Genomic DNA, 23,184 nt, shown 5'->3' with positions numbered 1-23,184 from the left:
TTCTTGGATCAACTCAAAATCATCTCTATTGAATCCAAAACATAGATTTATAACGGCAACTTGTTACAAATCATCACACCATAAAAAAATATATATGCCTCACTTTAAAAAAAAAAAAAGAAAGTCAACCAAATTCACCTAAACATACTAGAGGATTTGGTAAAAATCATCATAAATTTCAAAAAATCATAGCCTTCAAAAGGTGTATGCCTACACCTCAATGGTGACATCAAGCATACAATGAAGATCTCAGTTTCACCTTGTTTAAAAGACTAGATATGAAATCATGAACTCCCCTAATTATGAGATGTCATCTTGCAGATCATAAGATGTGATTCAAAAGTCTTGATATCAATTATGCAAATCGAAAGATGTGATTCAAAAGTCTTAATATCAATTACCTTGTCTTTTGAAAATGTCGAGGCCTCAAACATTCAAGATAAATCGGTGGATTTGAAAAGAAAGGTTGAAATTTTTAAGTACCAAAATATTAAAATGCGCAAACAACAATATATATACCATTTGTAAAAAGCATTGAGGTCTATTGTCATCACGACTAAGTACTCCAGGAGACATCGAGCGAGCTCTCCCGATCTGCATCTCAATGCACTTCAAATCTGGAACAACCTCGCAAACATTTTTCTTTATTAGCATATGAATATCAAATACAAATATTGCCGAGGAAGTGAGAAATTAGGTATTGTTGCAATGAAAAAAATCACTTATGAATGATGAATAAATATCAATTTCTACGTCACACAAGATGAAATCTAGCTACTTGCCCTTCAAACTTTTACAATATGATTTATAGTTGATGACACCAAAAAGAAAACGCACTATTTGCTTCCCAATATCATAAGCCGAAACATATTCCTAAACTAGAAGATGCACAAAATCTAAGATAACTTACATACAGAATCTTCAATATGACTATAGTTGAAGGAGGCACATGCTTGAGAAAATCTAGAAAATTGAAAAGGCAAAAATTGAAAATATACCAAATGAGGTACGTGAGTTGCAGAAGTATAAATTTTTTATTCATTTATCAAAGGGCTAGACTTAGTGATAAAAATTAAGTTGGAACAACATTGTAAGTAAATATTCCCTATAGAAGATCAAAAACTCAAACAAATTTCAAATCCAAAAGCCAAAAAATAAAGATAAACATAAAACAAACAAACAAGCAAACAAACTTCGTCAAAATTGGTGAAACTGTAATCAATAATTTGTAAGATTCGTCAATAGAAAGAAAAACAGAAGTTACATAATATTTATAAATAAAAAATAAATAAAAAAATGTGTGCGTACACAAACAATTGAAAGAATAAAGTAAAAAACAAAGAAGAAGAAGAAGAAGAAGAAGAAAGAAGTGATGTTTCTGTTGAAAGACACATGTCGTCTTCTTTTTTTCTTTTCTCTTTTTTTCTTCATTTTTTTTTCGGAGCTTTCATAATGTCTTCTATGATCCATCACATTAGTAAACTCTTTTAATACTCTTCTATGTGGTAGGAAAAGGCATTAGGGTTAGATTATGGAAAGACATCGATTGGTGAATCCCCGATACAACAGTATTTTCTAGTCCTATACAGTATATCCCAAAATAAAGTAAAATTTGTAGCAAAGGTATTTAGTGGGATGGGAAATGAAACTAGATGGTTCCCTCTTTGTCGTGGAAATGACAAGAACGAAGAAATTGATGGCGACATACAGCTAGAAGATATACTACAAAATGTTGCTCTTCACATAGGTGACGCAAATGGGAGGAGGTAGAAAGGGGACACCTCACTTTTGCAATAAAGTCTATCTTGTGCTAAAGCATAGAATAAGGCTAAGTAAGACTACTCCATTGACCCACATATGTGATGGGAACATCAAAAGACCTACTCAGGTGTACCAGAGACGGAGACAACTACCCATATCAGCACAACTTTTTTGTGGATGGGAGACGAGTTCCAAATGAGGCCCGCCGGGCCATTTTGAAGACCTCATATGCATTGGACGTGCATTAAGAAGACCCTACTCTAGGATGATGCATATGGGTTGCTTAGGAGACCTGACCTACATGCATTGGACGCCCATCATCCCCACTTTCGGATGATGCATCAGGATTTATTTGATGGTTGAGATTGATAATAAATATTTTACTTTTCTTTTTTGATGATGGGCCACTTCACTAAAGTGAGTGGCATAGTTGTAATTATTCTAAATTTTTAATTATAGAAGCACAAGGGGGTTCCAACCTTAGTGGTGTTATTTAGAAGAAAGAAAAAAGAGAGTTGCTCTCGTGTAAAGGAATTTTCCTCCTTGTGTTTTAGGGTTTGTGAGAAACCCCCTCTTCCAATTGAATTGTGGAAGGGTAGAAGCTTGTTTGGTGGTGGATTCCCCAATGTGCATCCCTCATCTTTCTCTTCTTCGAAAGGTATTCTTCTTATTCTTCTCTTGTCTTCCACTTTTCCCTTCCATTATAACTTTCTAAACCCTAGATCCTCTGAATCCCTAAAAACCCCATTCCTAAATTTCCATCCATGAATCCAAAACCCTAATGAAAATCTGATTTTTTTCATTTTTATTTTTGTGAAACTTTCCGCAAACCATAATTTTGTTTGCATCATTATCTATTCACATGGTTGTTGCACTACTCATGCTAGATTAGAAGTCCCTACTTCCAAGTGGGCCACTGTTGAATTATTTTATATTTTCGTGCACCGCGTATGTGAAAACTTAGGATCTTCATGTTATAAATCTGAATTTTCGAATCTATTATAAGGATATGCTTGATTTTACATGTTGATTGTTGAAATTAATGTGTAATTGATCTCTCATCTTGCATCCTAAGATAGTTTCCATCATCCAACATCAAATTTGGTATCAAAGCCCAAGTCTAGCGTAGGGTCGGTGTTCGACAAAATTCTTATACCCATAGTAGAGCATATAAGTCGCATATAGCTTGCTGAATTTTCTGATTTGTCTTGAAGAATTTTCTGCTTGGGTATTTTCAAAGTCCTATATTTCTAGAATTTTCAGATTTAGTGACTTTAAGGCACCTAGTTGCTGAATTTTCAGTTTTAGCCTTATTAGAATCATTCTAAGGTTGTCCGTATGGTTTAAGGTACTAAAGGTCATCATACATCAAATACATGTGCATCATATAACATCATATTGAGCGTCATCAAATCTAATTTTTGCACTGCATTCATCATATAGTACACATTCAGCTAGGTTGTCTCTCATTAGGGTTGTTTAGTGTATGCAAACGCAAACAGGTCGTGGTTTTGGTCTATTCCCCACCATGAACCGAAATCAAATCACCGAGGCTCTCGAAAAGATTAACCGCCATTTGACCGCCATGCAATTGACTGCTAGCAACCAGCGTATCACACGGTTAAATGCTACCTCTCATGGTACCCCCGTCACCAGGGAAGACTACCAGTATCAAGCAGGGGAGCCAGCGGATGAGGACCCAATTGAGCAAGGTCTAGTGCCAGTAGAACCCATTAGGGGTCATAATAGGAACTTTGGTCAGGGAGTAAGTCATGTAGAACTGCGCACCCACGCACCCCGTAGAGAGTCGCGGGATCGTTACAACCCTAAGGAAAGGGTTATGAAGAGCGTCAAAGTTGATGCTCTCAGTTTTGATGGTCGCTTGAACCCAAAGCATTTCCTTGACTAGCTAGCTGACATGGACCGCTTCTTCGAGTAGCATGAGAGATTCAAGGAGTACATGATGCGATGTGATGCTGATAAGTCCCCTACTATGACCCTGTCTCGTTTTAGGACGGGTCTGCGCCCTGAGATTAGGCGTGAGCTCATCTCTCATAATGTTGGTACACTAGAGGAGGCCTACCTTAGGGTAGAGGAGCTTAAACAATACCTAGTGCAACCGACCATGAAGCGGTTTGGGTCTCGTGATTCCAGTGGCAGGGTTGCTCCTCAAGGAGCTAAACCTAACCTTGGCAGCCAGACCAAAGCCCCAACTGGTGCTCCCACCTATGACAGAGATGTTAAAGGAAAAGGGTCTAGTCAGCACTAGTTCGAAGGGAAGTGAGCACATGTAGTGTTTTCGTTGCAATGGTTATGGTCACCTCGCAAAGGAATGCCCAAACAAAGAAAGAGGTAAAGCTCTTATGATAGATGAGGCAAATGAGGATGACAAGGACAATTGCGACGTAGAGGAACATGAGCCTGATATTGGTGCTAGTGATGAGGAGTTTGATGATCAGGAGACCTACATTCTTGCAATAGTCAAATGTGCCTTTGCCCAAGCTAGAGAAAATGATGATTGGCGCAGGAACACGATCTTTTATACTTCTACCAAGTGTGGAGAAAAGAATTATAAAGTGATCGTGGACAGTTGCAGTTGTGCAAACGTGGTCTCTACTAGCACCTTGAGTCGATTGGGCTTGAAAGCCAAGTCTCACTCTCAGCCCTACAGAGTGTCGTGGGTTGATGAGTCCTCCATTCCGGTCTCACAGTGATGTTGTATCCCCATCTAGTTTGGGTCGTACAAGGATTCACTATGGTGCGATGTGGTTAACATGGATGTTGGCCACATCATCTTGGGTAGGCCCTGGTTATTTGATTTGGACGTTACAATATTCGGTCGCTCGAATATTTGTACATTCATGTTCTGGAGGGGGGGTTATTCCAATTTATTTTATTTATTATTTTTAAAAGGTCATTGGCTTTTATCTAATGGGTGAGCAACTGGAAAATGGATGACAAGAATGAAAGCATGCACCACATTTAAAATACAAGCTTCAGAACAGGTCCCATTCTAACCGTGTAACTAGGGGGGGGGGGAGCGAGAGAGAGAGAGAGAGAGAGATCACATACTTTTCAAGGCCAAAGGGTCTTTTTATGAGAGAGAGATCACATACTTTTCAAAGCCAAAGGGTCTTTTTAGGAAAGAGATCACATACTTTTCAAGGCCAAAGGGTCTTTTTATGTTATGAACTAGCATGCCCAATTTTTCTTGAAAATATGCACCCTATTTGGGCTCAAATAATACTCAAGCAAGCTCTTAGTGGACCATCACGTATATTTGTAGTTTCATACACAATAACTAAGGATTATTGAGACTCAAGAGTCAAGACACGAGACAATTTGGTCATCCAAATAGGCTTGGCTATCGGCCAAGTCAAGGTTTGTCCAACATTTTAAGCCTTGGACAACATAAATGGTGCATGTTATGAAGCATATAGATTCAATAAAGAGCATAATACTAAGATCTAGAAACTTCTATAAATCAAAGTCCAATTTCATAAGTTCAATGATAAATGCCAAACAAATCATAGGACTTCCCTTTGGCCATGATAAGGATAAATTTTTGGAGAGAGGACCATTGATATATGCAATGTTTTACGTATCGACGATATCGGCTAATATATCCCACGATATATCTTGTATCCCACCTATGTGATATAAAATGCACAAGTAGAGAAATGTATCTCACATGTTCAATCGGGTGAGCATTTTCGATTTTTGATCCTTTTTTTTCTGTAAATCATATTAAATTAGTGTCAAATTGGATTGGAAGCTTCGATTTCAAGATTTGGAGGAGATGGGCTCTTGCGGAAAATTGAAAAAAAATCAAAATTTCCCAATTTCTCACAAATCGGTTGCCATCTGTGTGTCCAAACATAAAATCAAACATGTATGTAACCTGATCTAGTGATTCTTCTTCTGTTTTTGAATGTATTGCTTGTGTTTCCTCACGTCTTCATATATTTATAAATTATATGAATAGACTTTGAATATACTTGCATCAATTTAGTTAGACAGCCCATAGATTGGGACCCCCTACAAAGAAAACCTATTATGTGACTTGTTTTTCATAATGCTTTGATTTACAAGTGTGTATTGACGTCTTTTTTAACAATCACGGAAGTTTCATGGAGAAATTTGACCAATTTCCCAATGTTTCCCCATGTTTCCAACAACAACGATACATTACGCGATACAACCGATATATCCCATGCGATAACAGATATGTATCCGTATCCCAAGGGTGCGATACGTAATGCGACACCGATTTTTTGAACACTGGATATATGTAGGAAAATGTTCATATAGGGTCGGCCCAATAAAAATCTCAGTCCTAAAAATCATTTATATAGCTTCATATAAACCATATGAACTCTCTTCAGTCTGAGCCATTGATTTTTTGTAATCCTAGTCATTCTTTCTTAATAAAATTTAAACATCCTCAGATCTGTCACACCCTGACACCTCATCCATAATTGGCAATGACTCACTCAAATGATACTGAAATTAAGCAATCTTGGGACTACTGGACAGGTAATTCAATAAACCATCTACTTTCAAGAAAAATAATAATAATAACAAACTCAACAGGCCATCCAATGATACCGACTTTCTGACATTTTGACATTGTTTAATGCCTGAAAATTGACCTAAAGTCCCAATGACAGAAATCATAGTGTCATGTGCTATTCAATCATCAGTCGAGTGAAGCAATGAACCCATTCATAAAGGCACCATTTCAAGTTCAATTTCCAGAGTGCTTACTAGAAGCTTCCATTTTTTTCTGCTTTTTAATGACGCATGCATGCATGAGAAAGTTAAACACTTGAGGTTGCACATAATCCAAGGTATGATACAAGTGTCTTGTCAAAAGTTAACATATACAAGTGTTTTTTTCTTGTGGAAGGTTCTCCCTTTTTGGTGTTTTTTTTTTTTTTTTTCTTGTGGAAGCTAGCTTGTGGAGTGACAGAAGGACCACACTTGCTGCTGACCAACTTTGTGTTTTGCTATTTCCCCGTTTCTTTAATATATTCATCATCTTTCAATAAATAAAAATTAACAAATAGCTACTTTTTCATATGACTATTAGCAGCAACTAAAACAAACAAAAGGGCTAAACTCCTTGTGTTTACCACAAATTACAAAATTTCACAACTTATCTGTCAGATATGTGAGATACATGTAGGCCGATCTAGGCCATCCAACTCATGGGCCCCATTGTGAATGGTGCATAGACAATCCGAACCATCCAAGTCATCTGCCAAATCAAATGGTAAGATCACACAACTGATGTCCTTCAGACTATGCTCCATACATAATGGGGCCAGCAATTCGGACAGTATGGATTGAAATACATGGATAAGTTGACTTTAGTAAATTGTAGCAAACCACATTATAGCCTAGACCCAAATTAATTAGCTAGAAGCAAATGATTACCTGAGGTATTTGAAACCATTGCTTGCATCTCATCGACAGTGTGACAAGTAATTTGATATTTGGGACAATCCAAAGTTCTCACATTAAGATCATTAATCTGTAGACCTCTAGAGAAGACGGGATTTGTTTGTCTCAACATATTCCATAAAGAAGACAACCAAGGATCCAGTGCACCTTCATACCTATGAATGGTTATTAATTACAAATAATGATATCATTGTCAATCAACTCAAATGAAGCAAACACATTTTGCCATCATATTACAGAAAATACAGAAATATTGACGAAGAGAAAACAAGATGTGCATAAACGTTCTACAAAACCCAAACTGGTGAAGCAAACAAATTCTTCAGCAATGCAATTAATGAGAGAGAGAGAGAGAGAGAGAGAGAGAGAGAGAGAGAGAGAGAGAGACTATAGATCCCTCATTAAAACAACTTGGTGAAAACACACTGAAATAAGATTTGACAAAGGGAATGATAGCTACGTATACAATTGTAGAATGAGAATTTCACATCCAAAATCCCTCCATAACTACGAAGTAATTTGCAGAAATTGAGAAAAATAATAAATGGCTGTTTAACAGCTTCAACCAAGATATTCAATAACGGTAATGGGGGCTGTAACGGCCACCATAATTACCATTACAGTGCAAACCATAATGGCCATTACAGGCCATTTTTTCTGGAACAGCTGTTATGGCCCCGTAATGCGTTAGGGTCCCATCGTTCCTGTTACGTAATGGCTGTTACGTAACTGTTTTTAATACCTTGGCTTCAAAAAACTTCTAGGGCATCACACAAGTACACACGACCTTGGCATCAAAAAACTTCTAGGGCATCACACAAGTACACACGACTGGAGAAGGAAGCATGAGGGCATCACACCAGTAGCTTGCGAAGCATCACATCCCACAATATTAACCCATAACAGTTTAAACTTCACATCCCACAATATTAATATGTAACAATTTAAAGTCTTTAATCATTATCTAGAGCTGAACGCAAGTCAAATTTGAGTCGAGCTAGGCCAATCTCGGCTCAACTCGACCCCACCATGACCCAAGCTCGAGCTCAACTCGACTCGATCTTCGAGCTCACCCCTCTAGCTTGCCTCGGCTCGCTGTTTCGAGCCGAGTCGAACTGGGATCAAGTCGGGTCAAGCGAGCTATTCAAGCCGAGTCGAGTCGAGTCAAATTATATGATTTTTTAATACTATTTTAAAAATTATTATAAAATCATTAAAATGATAAAATCAAGATTGTTATAAATGAGATAGGTGTAGTAGACATGAGAAACTTTGTTACTACAAAACCTTAAACTCACTCAACATTCATCAACAACTTGTTAATATAGTCCATATGAGAAACGCCTTCACAGTCGGCAAATAAGAGAGTTATCACCTTCTTCTGAACTCGATCCATCAGCATCGCTTTCGTTATCCCATCCACTTGATACGTTTTTAGTTTCATCGACGACAGGAAATATGTTTGCAGATCCAGAGGTGTTATCTTCTCCTAGGAAATTGTTTACTTCTTCTGAATCAGAAGGTGGTGAAACTTCACCATCATGTTCCTGCATAGATTAAGCTAACTTTTTCAATCCTTCTTTATAAGCCAATCTATAAAGAGTTCCCAAAATCTTATAGAATGAGGAAAGCCTAGAGAGAAACTTTAATGTTTTATGGCTCTTCTTAGTTTCCATGCTTGGCCCTGCCTCGGCGTCATGTTGTCTTGAAAGACATCGATATCTAGATGCCTCCGCCTCTTCCCTACTTATCTTCAAGGCAAGTTTCAATTGCTCTTCTTTAAGAGCTTTTAATCTGGCATTTTTCTCTTCTTCTTTCTTACTAATTCATTGCGCTCTCTCTATTCTAAATTTTTCATCTATTATAATAGGCTCGTTATTATATTTTGTATGGCTAGTTGAATTTAGTGTGGAAAGGGTGGCATTTTTCTTATTTGAGTCCAAGAGAGCCTAGAATAGAATTCGTACTTCCCGCGAGGCATTGGGACATGGTTTTGTGTTTCATCCCTGACCAGATAAGTGTATTCTTAGCCGGTTTGTTTTGTTCATGAATTTATCTCCACACAAACGGCATTTAATCTTAATTCTTCCAGATGTTGCAGAGTAGATTTGGGTACTGTAATTCCAAATGTTGATGGATGGGTCATCAGACGACATTCTGCACAAGGACTTTTGTTAATAAATAATTACATTTTTATGCAAGGTCATGAAGCCAATATAATTTACAAAAAATAAATTATAGTACGTTCAAAATTTAAATGTCAATGTCAAGTCACTCCAAAAATAACAGAAATTAAAGTCTTACGGAACAAAATATGAATTATAATAAGCAACAAGATCAAGATATGCTGAAAATTAAAAACAATGTTTAAACTTTAAACAGATGAAAATGCAGTGTCAGTCTCGTCTAGACTCTCGGTTTTGTCCTCTTCATCATTGTCTTCATCAAATGAACTACAACCTCAAACTGGACGCAACAAATATTGTGTACAAACGAGCGCTTCAATTGTTTAGGTGCAAGAGAGCTTCTACACTTGTTCACCACCCTACTACCGATGTTAAATGCAGACTCTGATGCCACTATTGTAATCGGAATTGATAAAATATCTCGAGCCATGACCGATAGTATGGGGTATTTTCCTTCACAAGCTCTAGTCTTTCACCAATCTAAAACACCAAAGTCTTGGCTGGAGACCTTCACGACTGGCTCCTTGAGATATACATCTAATTATGACTCATTTGTTTGCTGACTCGCTTCATCTTGTTGTAAGGCTGGGAAGTACTCACAAAGAAAATTGTCATCACCTACGGACGAACTACAGCCACGTTCATGCATAAGTTGTGTCTTATCTTGTGGTAGAATTACCCACATAAGAAGAGTACAATTCCTTAACCGCCACACGAACACTGGATGTTTCAACTATTGCCTTGTCAAACAAATAATTCTTCTTATAAATGTAACTAACCAGTCCCATTTGAAAGTGAGGATCAAGTACAACAGCTAAAGCCATTTGCAAGTGACATTCGATCTAGTACTTTTCAAATTTCACTTGCATGCTTAGTATCATCTTCTGAATATAATCTAGGCTTGTTGTGACACTTCTCAGAAAGGCATCCTAATCTTCCAAAGCTTTGAAAGAAACAAATTTGTTGTTGGATATTTATTTCCAAAAAATAACTTCGTGCGGTCATAGTAAACTCGAAGAAAACTACGAACACCTTCAGCTCTTCTCCAATCATCTTCTTTAGATAACTAAGCATATGCTTTATCACGATCTGAAAATTCTAATAATGTAATTTTCAACTCAACTGCCGCATCCAACATTTCATATGTTGAATTCCAATGGGTGCACACATTTAACTTCAATGTTTTTTGTGATCTAACATTCAAACGTTGGAGTATATCATTTCAGATACTAAGTCTTGATGGTGACCCCCTTATATACTTCACGCTCTCTTATGTTCTCAATCACTTCAACTCAACTGCCGCATCCAACATTTCATATGTTGAATTCTAATGGGTGCACACATTTAATTTCAATGTTTTTTGTGATCCAACATTCAAACGTTGGAGTATATCATTCCAGATACTAAGTCTTGATGGTGACCCCCTTATATACTTCACGCTCTCTTATGTTCTCAATCGTTTCAACTCAACTGCCGCATCCAACATTTCATATGTTGAATTCCAATGGGTGCACACATTTAACTTCAATGTTTTCAAACGTTGGAGTATATCATTCTAGATACTAAGTCTTGACGGTGACCCCCTTATATACTTTACGCTCTCTTATGTTCTCAATCGTTTCGTCAATTATTTTTAACCCCTCTTGCACAATCAGATTCAGAATGTGAGCACAACATCTGACTTGAAAAACTTTTCCCCCAAAATAAAGATTCTCTGTTGTCTTGAATTGGCTCCGCAAAAAAGAAATCACAACATTGTTTGCAGATGCATTATCTAGCGTGATTAAAGATATTCTACCTTCAATGCCCCACTCCTAAAAACAATTTTATATGCGGTCTAAAATAACCAAACTGGTATGAGGGGGAGGAAGGTGACGAAAGTTTAAAATTGTCCTACGTAGATTCCAATCTGCATCCACATAGTGTGCAGTTAGTGACATGTATCCCTTCCTTTGGTTGGACGTCGTCCACAAGTCTGAAGTAAGACTTATACGTGAGACTGATGACAAAAGACTTATACGTGAGACTGAAGTAAGACTTACACTTCTGAAATTTGGGATTCCTCTATAAATCTAAATAGTTTCTCCTCAACAATAACTATTCTTACAAACCACTCTTTAAGTTTGTCTTTTTCAAATTTATGAGTGATGAGAGCAACTTACATATCAGTGTCGCTTCCTCCAGATTTAGCAAATGAGAGCAATTGTTGGCCTAAACGCGGGATTTTTGGGCTCTTAGCACAATTAATACTGTGTCTGCGATAATGTGAAGCTGATCCCCCAGAATGCTTTGCGAATGTTGACTTGCAATGCTTACACCTAACCTTGGTAATACAGTTCAAACCCTCTTTTACCTCAACCTTTTCAAAATCATCCCAAACTGTTGATCTTTTCTTTCCTTTGTTAGACATGTCTGAATTTAAGTTTTTCTCATCTCGTTCAATATCAACAACTAGAGGGGATGTGGCAGATGCACCAGCACTAGGGGTAGTAGGGACTTCCTCACTAGCCATCTTTAAATATGAAAATAAGAAAACAAGCGTAAGATATGTGAATTGTGAAGTTGGAAGGTGTTATTGTAATCTGTGATTTGTAAGTACGCATTTTCTAACGTCTCCTAAAATTTAATTTCACTTTTTATCCCATTCAGTAATATATCATGTACTTGTACAATTTACATACGAGTCGAAAATTCAGCAGCATCTCCCCATAATTCTCCAAATATATGTAAAAATTCCTTATTGTTTGAATGTCATCACCATTATCTGTTATTCACAGAGGGGAGGCAGTTAATCAATTGAGAACCATATATTCGGAGAATAAATTGAGTTGATGCACCAAATCTCAAACTCCATGTAAATTGTGTAAGCAATATTAGGTACATTATATATTACCAAATTATCCAACTTGAACAATTTAAGAATTCATATATATATATATATATATATATATATATAAAATACGAGCGAGTCGGGTTCGAGCTTCTTTTTGAGTCGAGTCAAGCTTGGTCAAGCTCGAACTCGACTCAATTTTTTTCGAGCTACATGTTTAGGCTCTCGGCTTAACCCGAACCAGTTTGCGAGTCGAGTCGGATCGAGCTCAACCGAGTCAATTCGAGCGAGTTTCAAGAGTTAGCTCGACTCGTGTTCAGCTTTATCATCATCATCATTATAATATTAACACCAGTAGCTTATGAAGCATCACATCCCAAAAATGAATACCTGAAACTCAAGTGGGCTACACCATAGGAAAATGTTAGGGAGTTTTGAGTAATTCCCTACAAATTTGGAGTCCAGAAGTAAGACCATCCCAACTAGAGTTCACAATATTGATATCGATGCATGTATCGCAACCCTTGGGATACGGAAATATATCGGTATCACAATGGAAATATCACATGTATCGGAGAATGTATCATTGTTTGAGGGAAACATTTGGAAGGCGGTGGGAAAATGATGGAATTTTGAAATGAATCTTCAAGAGATGTTAAAAGAAACATGATTACACACCTATAACCCAAAACATCACCAAAAACATGTGTAAGAATTTTTCTTTGTATAGGGTCCTAAGCAACACATTGTTTGATTGATGTGATGTAGTTATATCCTAAATGAGTTTTTACTATTCATAAACCATACAACACGAATACCAAAACACAACTGATACATCTAAAAGTCAAGAAAGGGAAGAAAAAAATACATTTGTCCCTATTGCCCACTACACCTTTGCTTCAAACTTACAGAGTCACAACTTGTGAGGCGGCTCTAAGTCATCATTCCATCTCATCTAGGATGGCCATGGTACGGTTGCTCCACGAATTGGCAATATTGTGCCTAGCCCTAGGTCATGGCAAAATGGTACTAACTCAAGTACTCTTTCATAATCGTCAATTTTCGTAGTTGATATAGATCTAGAGCTGGAAACAAACAAGGTATGTATGTCACTCCTAGCCACAACTAGAGCTGCTTTGCCCACTACTAACATCCATGGACACTACATCCATAGACACTACACTCATGCTAATGCTCGTTAACATGACTCAACTGCTTCTTCCTACTATGACAATCATACTTCTTCAGCTAAGAAACTGTGTTAGGACAAGATGAGAACCATGGTCTTCATCCTGGGTGGCATAATCAAACTCTCTCCCCATTGAATAGGGTAATAGGCCACTAATTCTGATTCGGATCATCCCCGCCTTCGTCGTCTTTATAGTCGCCTCCATCAGCACCATTGTCGCCATTGTCAGACGAGACAATGTCACCAAGAGTGATCTCACCGTGTATGTCATGTGATCCTAATGATTGGCTCTCCCCTTTGTCAGATGGTCAAAAGAATCATGCTCCTGGGGTGCTACTTGTCTTTTTAAAACAACATCTACCTTGACGCGCTGCAATGCTACGCTAAAAATCCTCAGATCAAGACGTCCATCGGCACCATCTAGGTCAATCGACTTAACCGACTCCCAAAGTGGGTCCTCTCGCTTCTCCCCCTCCTCAAGATGTGTATAGTGGCCAATCATCATTAGGTCAAGCGGACCCTTATTTGCAACTCCGTTTTCATTTACTTGTAGTTGCCTCTCCCATAGCTTCATGTTGAAGTGGCAAAAAATGAGATTTTGGAGCTACCCAACCTATTATGTTTATTTGTGTGAATAAGCAAGAATTTGATCCAATTCTACTCACACGGTGATGATGACACTGTATGCGCAAGTAAGCATACCACTAAGCACTGCAGGGTTGCAATCGCTCCCATAAAAAGACCACCATTCGATTGCAAATTGATTTTAACTGTCCGTTAGTTCCATAGAAATGCCACATGCCTAGATAATTGAGAAATACAAAAACTAACTATATGATGCTGCTACTCCCATGGCATCATCGTCGTCCTCAACCTAACTGCAGATTCTTTTCAAAATAGATCCCTCGACATCACAATTTGTCCGATAGAATTATCGTAATTTGTCAAATTAATGCAATAGTCTATACCTCATTAACAAAATCTGCTTTCCCCAAACACATACAAAATAGCTTCTCAATTCTCATACATGTCGTGCACCGCCCTTTAAAGTCATTGTCACGCTCAGCCTCCTACTGTGGTAGTACTTAGGATTCAAGAAGTATGTTGCATCCCATTAAATAAACTATCTTCAATGAATCACTGTAATGAAAGTAACATTCAAGAAAGTAGTAAAGTAATGACATGTGTAGAAAATTAAACCTAATTAATTACCTTCTCATGTTTTTGGAGGCTACTTAAAGTGATGAAATTGATAGTGAACCATGTCACCCCATGCTAGACTATGTTGCCATTACACCTTTGCATATTGGCAACAAGGTAGGTGTGACTGTAAATAAAGTTTGTAACTACTCTCTCGTCGGCAATCACACTCCTAATAGTTGGCATCTCCCCTATCACCTGCAACATTAAATCTATTATCTATGCGATGGGTAGCACACGGATAGTACACATTCTACTTCTTCATCAACTCATTCCCCACCTTAAAAAATGCACTCCCATTGTCCGTGATGATCTTAACAACATTCTTCTTCCCCACCTTCCTTGTCAAATCTTTAACAAGTATGATCTCATTTGATATATCAATGGATCGGAGGAAGATGACCGTCCTCTTATAGTAGACCATAAAATTTATGAGGGACATCCGAGTTGGCATTGTCCATCCGTCACACATCAATATTACCTCATACCACTCCCAAGATGGCCTTAATGTATAATTGTGTTGCTTCATCTCTACCACATCAGCATCCAAGTATGTGCCCATAATCTCGCGTAAAGAGAGGCTTAACACTTAATCCCACAAGCTGCACCTAAAAAATCATGTTCTTAAAGTGTGTGGTATCGACGCTATGACAAGGCAAGTGGTCAAAAATAAACCACCAAGCAATATACTTGTCCATCCTCTTCCTCAAATTCCCTCCAAAGAAGATTTCCTCCAACCATTTGTGTCCCTCCCACTCCCCCATACATTGTTGGATCCATCAGTGGATCAGTGTATACCCCACCACCACAACCACACTCACCCCCTTACTACCAGTGTTCATATTGTCGGCGAAAAATCGATATTATCGCCGATAATTTCAGTATCGCTGGACTTGCGATACTGAAAACCCAAAAACTCGTTTCTCTTCCAAATATTGGCATATATTGGCGATATATCGTCGATAACATTGATGACAACGAAAATATCGACATAACCTTAAATTCAAAAAAAAAAAAAAAAAAAAAAAGAGAGAGAGAGAGAGATTAGATTAGATAGAGCAAGTAATTGAATAGAGTCATACCTGTGGAAGGAGAATCTAACGGAGCTACCCGCGTTGCGGCAGCTGTTGCGGAGGGAATGGGCGTGAGTTTTAGTGTTTTGAAAGAGGGGTCGAAACCATTTGCTTTTAACTTTACCTTTTTAACTTTTTCTAAAGTATGCTTTTTCCACCATTTAAAAGCATGTCACCACTGTTTTAAATGGAAATAAAACTAATAGTTTAAGTAACTTTTAAGTTACTTTTAGAGTGTGAGTTTCGTATCATGTAATAAAAGTGGTTCACCAACACTTTAAGAAAAAAAAAATGCAGTTTTAAAAAAACTAAAAATTCAAATATAGTGGGATATTTATGACAGGTGAGGCCCTTACTATGGGGCCCACCATGATCTACCTATTCTATATCCACGTTGTCCATCCAATTTGCCAAAACGTTTGATGGCATGAGCCCAAAAATGATGATCCAAATCTCGTGGACCATACAACAACGGTGATTGAATGTCATACCATTAAAAACTTCCTAGGGCCCACCTTAATCTTTCCATAATGTTAATTTGTCATCTAACCAGATGCTAAGGTCACGTGAAGATGGATAAAGGGAAAAAGGAAATAACAGCTTGATCCAAAACTTTTGTGGCCCATTTATGGTCAATCACCATCGTTTCCTATGAAAAGGTCCACTTGAGAATTGGATCCACTTCATTTTTAGGTTCATGCCCTAAAAGGATCTTGTAAAATAGATGGATATAGAATACATAATTCAAGGTGGGGGCCACCCTCTTAAGTGAGGCCGAGGCCACACATCATCCACTCCCGATGGTTAGATGGTTGGATGCATGGATGGGATGGGATGGTTGGATGGATGTTTGGATTGATAGATGGGATGGATGGATGGATGGATGTTTGGATGGGACGGATGGGTCGGTTGGATGGATGGATAGATGGATAGATGGGATGGATGTTTGGATGATTGGATGGTTGGATGGGATGGGATGGATAGATGGATGATTGGATGGGATGATTTGATGCAATGGCTGGGATGGATGGGTCAGTTGGATGAATGTTTAGATAGATAGATGGGATGGATGTTTGGATGATTGGATGGATGGATGATTGGATGGGATGATTGGATGCGATGGATGGGATGGATGGATGGATGTTTGGATGGATTGATGGGATCGATGTGTGGATGTTTGGATGATTTGATGGCATGGATGGATGGGATGGTTGGATGGTTGAATTATTGGATAAATGGGATGGATAGGGATGGATGGATGGATAAATGTTTGGATGATTGGATGATTTGATGGGATGGATGGATCGTTAGATGGATAGATGGGATGGTTGGGAGGTTGGATGGTTGGATGGATGGATAATTGGATGCAATGGTTGGATGGATGGATGGGATTGATGGATGTTTGGATGATTGGATGGGATGGTTGGATGGATAGATGGGATGGATGTGTGGATGTTTGGATGATTTGATGGCATAGATGGATGGGATGGTTGGATGGTTGGATTATTAGATAGATGGGATGGATGGATAAATGTTTGGATGTTGGATGATTTGATGGGATGGATGGATAAATGTTTGGATGTTGGATGATTTGATGGGATGGATGGATCGTTAGATGGATAGATGGGATGGTTGGATGGATGATTGGATGCGATGGATGGATGGATGGATGGGATTGATGGATGTTTGGATGATTGGATGTGATGGTTGGATGGATAGATGGGATGGATGTGTGGATGTTTGGATGATTTGATGGCATGGATGGATGGGATGGTTGGATGGTTGGATTATTAGATAGATGGGATGGATGGATAAATGTTTGGATGATTGGATGATTTGATGGGATGGATGGATCGTTAGATGGATAAGATGGGATGGTTGGATGGATGGATGGTTGGATGGATGGATGATTGGATGGGATGATTTGATTTGATGTGATGGATGGATGGGATGGATGGATGGATGTTTGGATGATTGGTTGGATGGATAGATGGGATGGATGTGTGGATTTTTGGATGATTTGATGGCATGGATGGATGGGATGGTTGGATTATTGGATAGATGGGATGGATGGATAAATGTTTGGATGATTGGATGATTTGATGGGATGGATGGATGGTTAGATGGGATGGATGGATGGGATGGTTGGGGTGGTTGAATGGTTGGATGGATGGGATGGATGGTTGGGTGGTTGGATGGTTGGATGGATGGGATGGATGGTTGGATCATCGTGCATATGTATTTTGTTTAATTTATATGCTTATTTATGCATGGTTGTAAAATGTATGAATGCATTATACTTGTTAATTGGTTTAATGAGATTTGAGTGATTGTTATGCTACTACTGGACTGTTTCTTATGATAGCACATGCTTTTAGGCCCTAATTAAATAGAAACTTATTATGTATGCATTCTTTTTACAATTTTTTTATTCCTAAACATGTAAATATGTGTATTTAAGCCTCTACTGAAGTTTCATTGAAAAATTACATTGTTTTACCATGTTTTCCCCGCATTTCCGGTTATCGGCGATAACGATATTATATCTTTATCTCCAACTAGCGAAACTTGTAGCGATACTGACAACTCGAACACTGCTTACTACCACACACAAATACAGAGCCTCTCGCACCGCCTCCTCTAGTCCATCTCCCAATTCTCCACAAAATACTCTTACCTGCCCATCTGTACTCAAGATCATCGTACTCCTCTACTCTCCCTAGATCACGTAAAGGATGCACTAGCTCCTCCCTATACTTCATCTCATGCTCAACCCGCCCCTGCCTCACCCTCGCTCATTTCTTTAGTACTTCATCAATTACCCCACCTCCTTCAAAACAATAGGACAATCAACAACATTCTAATGCTTGTCTACTAGTTGTTCCTTCAAACAAGACACCCATCACTCCTTGACAAGTACCACAATATTTACATTTCGATCTAAATTGATTATCAGGAAGTGGGTCCCCGTGCTACCAACCAATGTCTAGTTGCCTCCCTTTCCCACTCATTTTTTTACCTACATGGCTGCAATGAATAAAAATAAAGTATTAAAAACAACAATCAACATCATCTGATTAATTTTTGAAAACAAATTATTTATTTAGGATTTCTTGATTTTTTTAATAAATATTCCATTATTATTTATTTAATGCACTAACATATGCCTTTTGGTTGTTCCATGTAGACTTTCTCTTATAGATTCCTACTTAGAAAAACCATTTTCACATTCATCTAATGTAGCTCAAGATTAAAGTAAGCCATCAATACCATGATTATTTTAAGTGAATCTTTCTTAGAGAGGAAGAAACTTGTGTTATTGTCAAACTTCTCAGTGAATCTTTCATTGGAGACCACCTGTTGTCTCCATCCGTGCACGCCCACAAAGTCCACAATATGCCATAGCAGCCAATTTACAATCTCGTACACCCAGTCATCAAACATGACTCGAATCCATTGTGCTCTGACACCAAGCTGATGTGTTTAGACCGTTGAAAAGTGACGATCAAGCCACAAATGACACATTTAATGAAATCTAAGCAGCAGCAGCAGCAACAATAACAATAATGTGTAGATCTTGATCTAATTAGACCAATCTACTTCCGAACTGTCAAAGAGGCCTTCCAAAAATATGATGTCCCAATCGACTTGGACAGCAATAGCCACATTTCATATGGATAGTACCATCATCACCATGAACCACAAATAATAATAACCACCAAGTTTCTTTTTTTTTTTTAAGGGAATGAAACTTTATTTTCTATAAAAATTAAAAAAAATTTTAAAAAAAAGGCCAAAGCATAAGTTAAGACTAGGAAAGAATTACAACCCAAATAGAGAAGAAATATTAAAATGTCCACGATTTTCAAACTAGAGGCCCATCCCACCACTTCAATCCTGACATTTCTCACCACCTCTTCCACTAAGCCACTCCTGTTTCGAAAGCAACGCCTACTCCTTTCCCCCCAAATAGCCCACAGGATTGCCATTAAAACTAGACGCTAGAGTGCCTTACCTCTCTCCACAATCCCTCCATCGTGCCAAGCCAAAAGGAGGTCATCAATAGAGAGAAGAGAGAAGGGTTGGAGCCAAGAGAAAAAAAAAAAAAATGTGCGTACAAGCGTGTGTGTGTGTTGGGGGGGTGCCTTGCCGCCGAGAGAAGAAGAAGAAGAAGATGGCTCCATTACGACCATTACACATCTGTAATAGTCGTTACAGAGCAATTTTTTCAAGGCTAACTAATTCGACTCTATATCTCATAACGAGGTCAGTTGATGCTGTTACGTAACTGCTTTGGCACACCTTGGTTCATGCCCATCTAACGAAAAGTCTTTGGGTTGTTCCATATAGACTTCCTCTTGTGGATTCCTACACAGAAAAATAGTTTTCAAATTCATATGATGTAGCTCAAGATTAAAGTGATTCACTAATGTCATCATTATTAAGTAAATCTTTCTTAGAGACAGAGAAACTTCTGTTATTGTCAAACTTTTAAGTGAATTTTTCATTGGAGACCATCCGTTGTCTCCATCCATGTATTCCTATGGCCCTATGCATGACCGCAAAGCCCACAATGCACCATACCTACTAGTTTACAAACTTGTACACCCAATCAACAAACATGGCTCAGATCCATTGTGCTCCGACACCAAGCTGATGTGTTCCAACCGTCGAAAATGACAATCAAGCCACAAATGACACCTTTAATGAAATCTGACCAATGCAAGCAAAAATAATAATACTAAGGTGCAGATCTCAATCTGATTAGACCGATTTAGGTCTGAAGATCACGACTGTAAAAAAAGCCTCAAAAGTACAAAAATATGACATCCCAATCAACTTGGATAACAATAGCAACGTTTCATAGGGGTAGTACCATCATCACCATTAACCACAAAGTTTCTTTTTTTTAAGGTAATGAAACCTTTTTTAAAAGGCCAAAGCATAAGCTAGGCTAGGAAAGAACTACAACCCAAACAGAGAAAAAAGTAATACAAACATCCACAATTTTCAAATCAGAGGCCCATCCACCACTTCAATCTTAACATTTCTCACCACCTCTTCCACTAAGCCACTCCTATTTCGAAAGCAGCGGTTATTCCTTTTCCCTCAAATAGCCCAAAGGATTGCCATTAAAACTAGACACCAAAGCACCTTTCCTCTCTTCCCAATCCCTCCACCAAGCCAAAAGGAGGTCATTAATAGACTCCAACGTCACCCGAGATATGTTGAACAAAACGAGGAAGCACACTCAAACCTTTTGAGCAAAAGGGCAATGAACGAATAGGTGATTTATTGAATCAGCATCATTCACATACATCACACAAATGTTGGGGAGAACCATGGACCTCCTTTGGAGATTATCAACAATAAGCACCCTCTTTCCTCCCACCAACCGTACAAAAGCCACTACCTAAAGAGGAGCGCCATAATGCCAAAAGAAGTGAGCAAAAGCCACCTTGTCTTCTGTCGTTGTCTTCCAAAGAAGCATGTAAAAGGATCTAACCAAGAAGCAGCCAAACTTGTGCACATGCCACCACATTGTATCCCTCTCCCCATTATAGGGTGACACCATTGCAGACAATCCAGAAGTCTAACAAAATCATCCATCTCCTCATCCTGAAGGTCCCTAAGGCATGGAGCGGACCAAACCATGGCATCTCCACAAACTGTGAGCTACTATAATGTTCCTTTCCAAAGATAGATGAAGCCCTGAGAACTCCTTAAGTAGTCTTGCTCCACGCCACACATCCTCCCAAAAGAAAAACACCTCCCATATCCAAGAGAGGACACCCCCTCTTCGAACTTAGGAGCCGCTATCATGATTGCTTTTCACAAAAACGAAGTCCTACATAGAGAAGAGTACTTGGGAGCCTCTATCATGATTACTTTTCACAAAAACGAAGTCCTACATAGAGAAGATTACTTGGGAGAGTCACCCATCCCCTTTCCTCAATGCCATATTTGCTAGCAATTACCTCTCCAAATCATCCCTTCTTCTGTATCAAACCTCCAAAGACATTTGCCTAGTAAAGCCAGGTTCATAGCACCCATGACTCACCAAGCATGCATCAATGAAAATCAAAATTCAAGAGGAAATTGAATGTCACTTACAGTTACAAAATAATAAGATTGGAATTTTAACAATAATAAACTTGTTTAAGAGTTGAAGAATGTCAAAATACGAATGTTTGGAGCCCTAGAAGTCTCGAGACTCTCAACAAGCTTGCAAAAATGTTGTAGGGAAGCCTTGCCTTAAACCTGCAAAGGTCTTCAAAGGAAGCCTCCAAGAGAAAACACAACCAAAAAAGAATAGCCCCTCAGATGTTCCCCCTCCTTTCATACTAACCCTAATAGTGTGTAATGACCAGAATACCCCTACATATTAGACTTAAAACATAACCACACAATGAGCAATTAATAATAACCTAGTCCCCCGCCAATAAAGCCCAGAATCAATACCCTTAAGCCCATAATACATTTCCCCACTAGTCTGCGCAAGCAAATGTGGGACCCACATGCACATCACAAGTAGACCAATGTGTCCACCATGAAATCCAAGACATCCATTGTCCAAATCTCCATTAAAGCACCATACCATGAAGCCTTCGTCATCATGAATCCATTCATACCACTGTTGCTGACGGCCAAGCTTGATGACCACCAGATCTAAACTGTTCATTAGATCTGAGCATAGATCTAAGTGATCGAATGGTGCAAAATCATATCTAACAGCTAGAAAAGTTTTTGCAGGTCCACCAAGGTCTTGGATTACACCACTTCGGAACTCCCATGCCCCCTACTTCGACCATAAACAATCAGCAGGTGAAGACCCTGTATTTGGTAGTTGCACCCTTTCCTTTTCTGTGCCTTTTCTTTCTATTTCCCAGACTAGTGTTATTTGTTAAATATACAGTTGTCATTCCTTTTTCAACCCCGGCACCTCCTGCAGCACATGTTGGTCATCTTATGAATAATTTATTTATCCTTGTACATATAATAAAGGATTTTGAATAGACCAAACCGTGCAATTAGAGATATTAGGATAAACTGGACAAGGAATCATCCACTTTCATGGCCATCAACTTGGCGTAGCAGTCATATCTGTCATTTCCAAAATGTACCCATAAATACAACAGATCCATCGTATTTGAGGGTGATAGACAATCAAAGTGCCTCCCAATGACTTGTCTACGGTACGGAAACATTCCTCAATAGATTTAAGATATGTTTCTTTTGAACCATAATTAGAATGAACTGTTATTTAATCTCTTTTCTTACCCAGGGAAAATATTAAATATAAAAAGATGAAAGATATGGCTGATGGACAACCACAATCAGAAATAAAAAAGAAAGGATTACGAAAGACGAGAAAAACATTTCTTACTTCAGATATAAAGATTAGTCCTGACGAGAGAGGTTATGATGATAAAAGATTGGAATCACAGAAACATATTTGGCAGATATCAAAAAGAAGAA

The 23,184-nt window shown here is 38.4% G+C and overlaps 1 protein-coding gene across 15 annotated transcripts in view; it reads right to left on the bottom strand.

The window, feature by feature from the left end:
• Positions 1–23,184, bottom strand: part of LOC131226715 (NADPH-dependent diflavin oxidoreductase 1-like) — a 112,863-nt gene that overhangs the window by 30,493 nt on the left and 59,186 nt on the right. For 9 of the 15 annotated variants that reach the window (XM_058222356.1, XM_058222359.1, XM_058222357.1 and 6 more), the window contains 2 exons: positions 7,201–7,382; positions 520–617 (listed from right to left, as the gene is read on the bottom strand). In XM_058222356.1, the coding sequence (XP_058078339.1) occupies positions 520–617; positions 7,201–7,382 (280 nt within the window). Of the gene's footprint in view, positions 1–519; positions 621–6,926; positions 7,022–7,200; positions 7,383–23,184 lie in introns of those variants that run through there. The other 6 variants (XM_058222366.1, XM_058222365.1, XM_058222368.1 and 3 more) reach the window with 3 other exon arrangements.

Source organism: Magnolia sinica, chromosome 15, assembly GCF_029962835.1.
Source record: "Magnolia sinica isolate HGM2019 chromosome 15, MsV1, whole genome shotgun sequence".
NCBI lineage: Eukaryota > Viridiplantae > Streptophyta > Magnoliopsida > Magnoliales > Magnoliaceae > Magnolia > Magnolia sinica.
The sequence above is the reverse complement of the archived record's forward strand: the minus strand, read 5'-3'. Positions and strand labels throughout refer to the sequence as shown.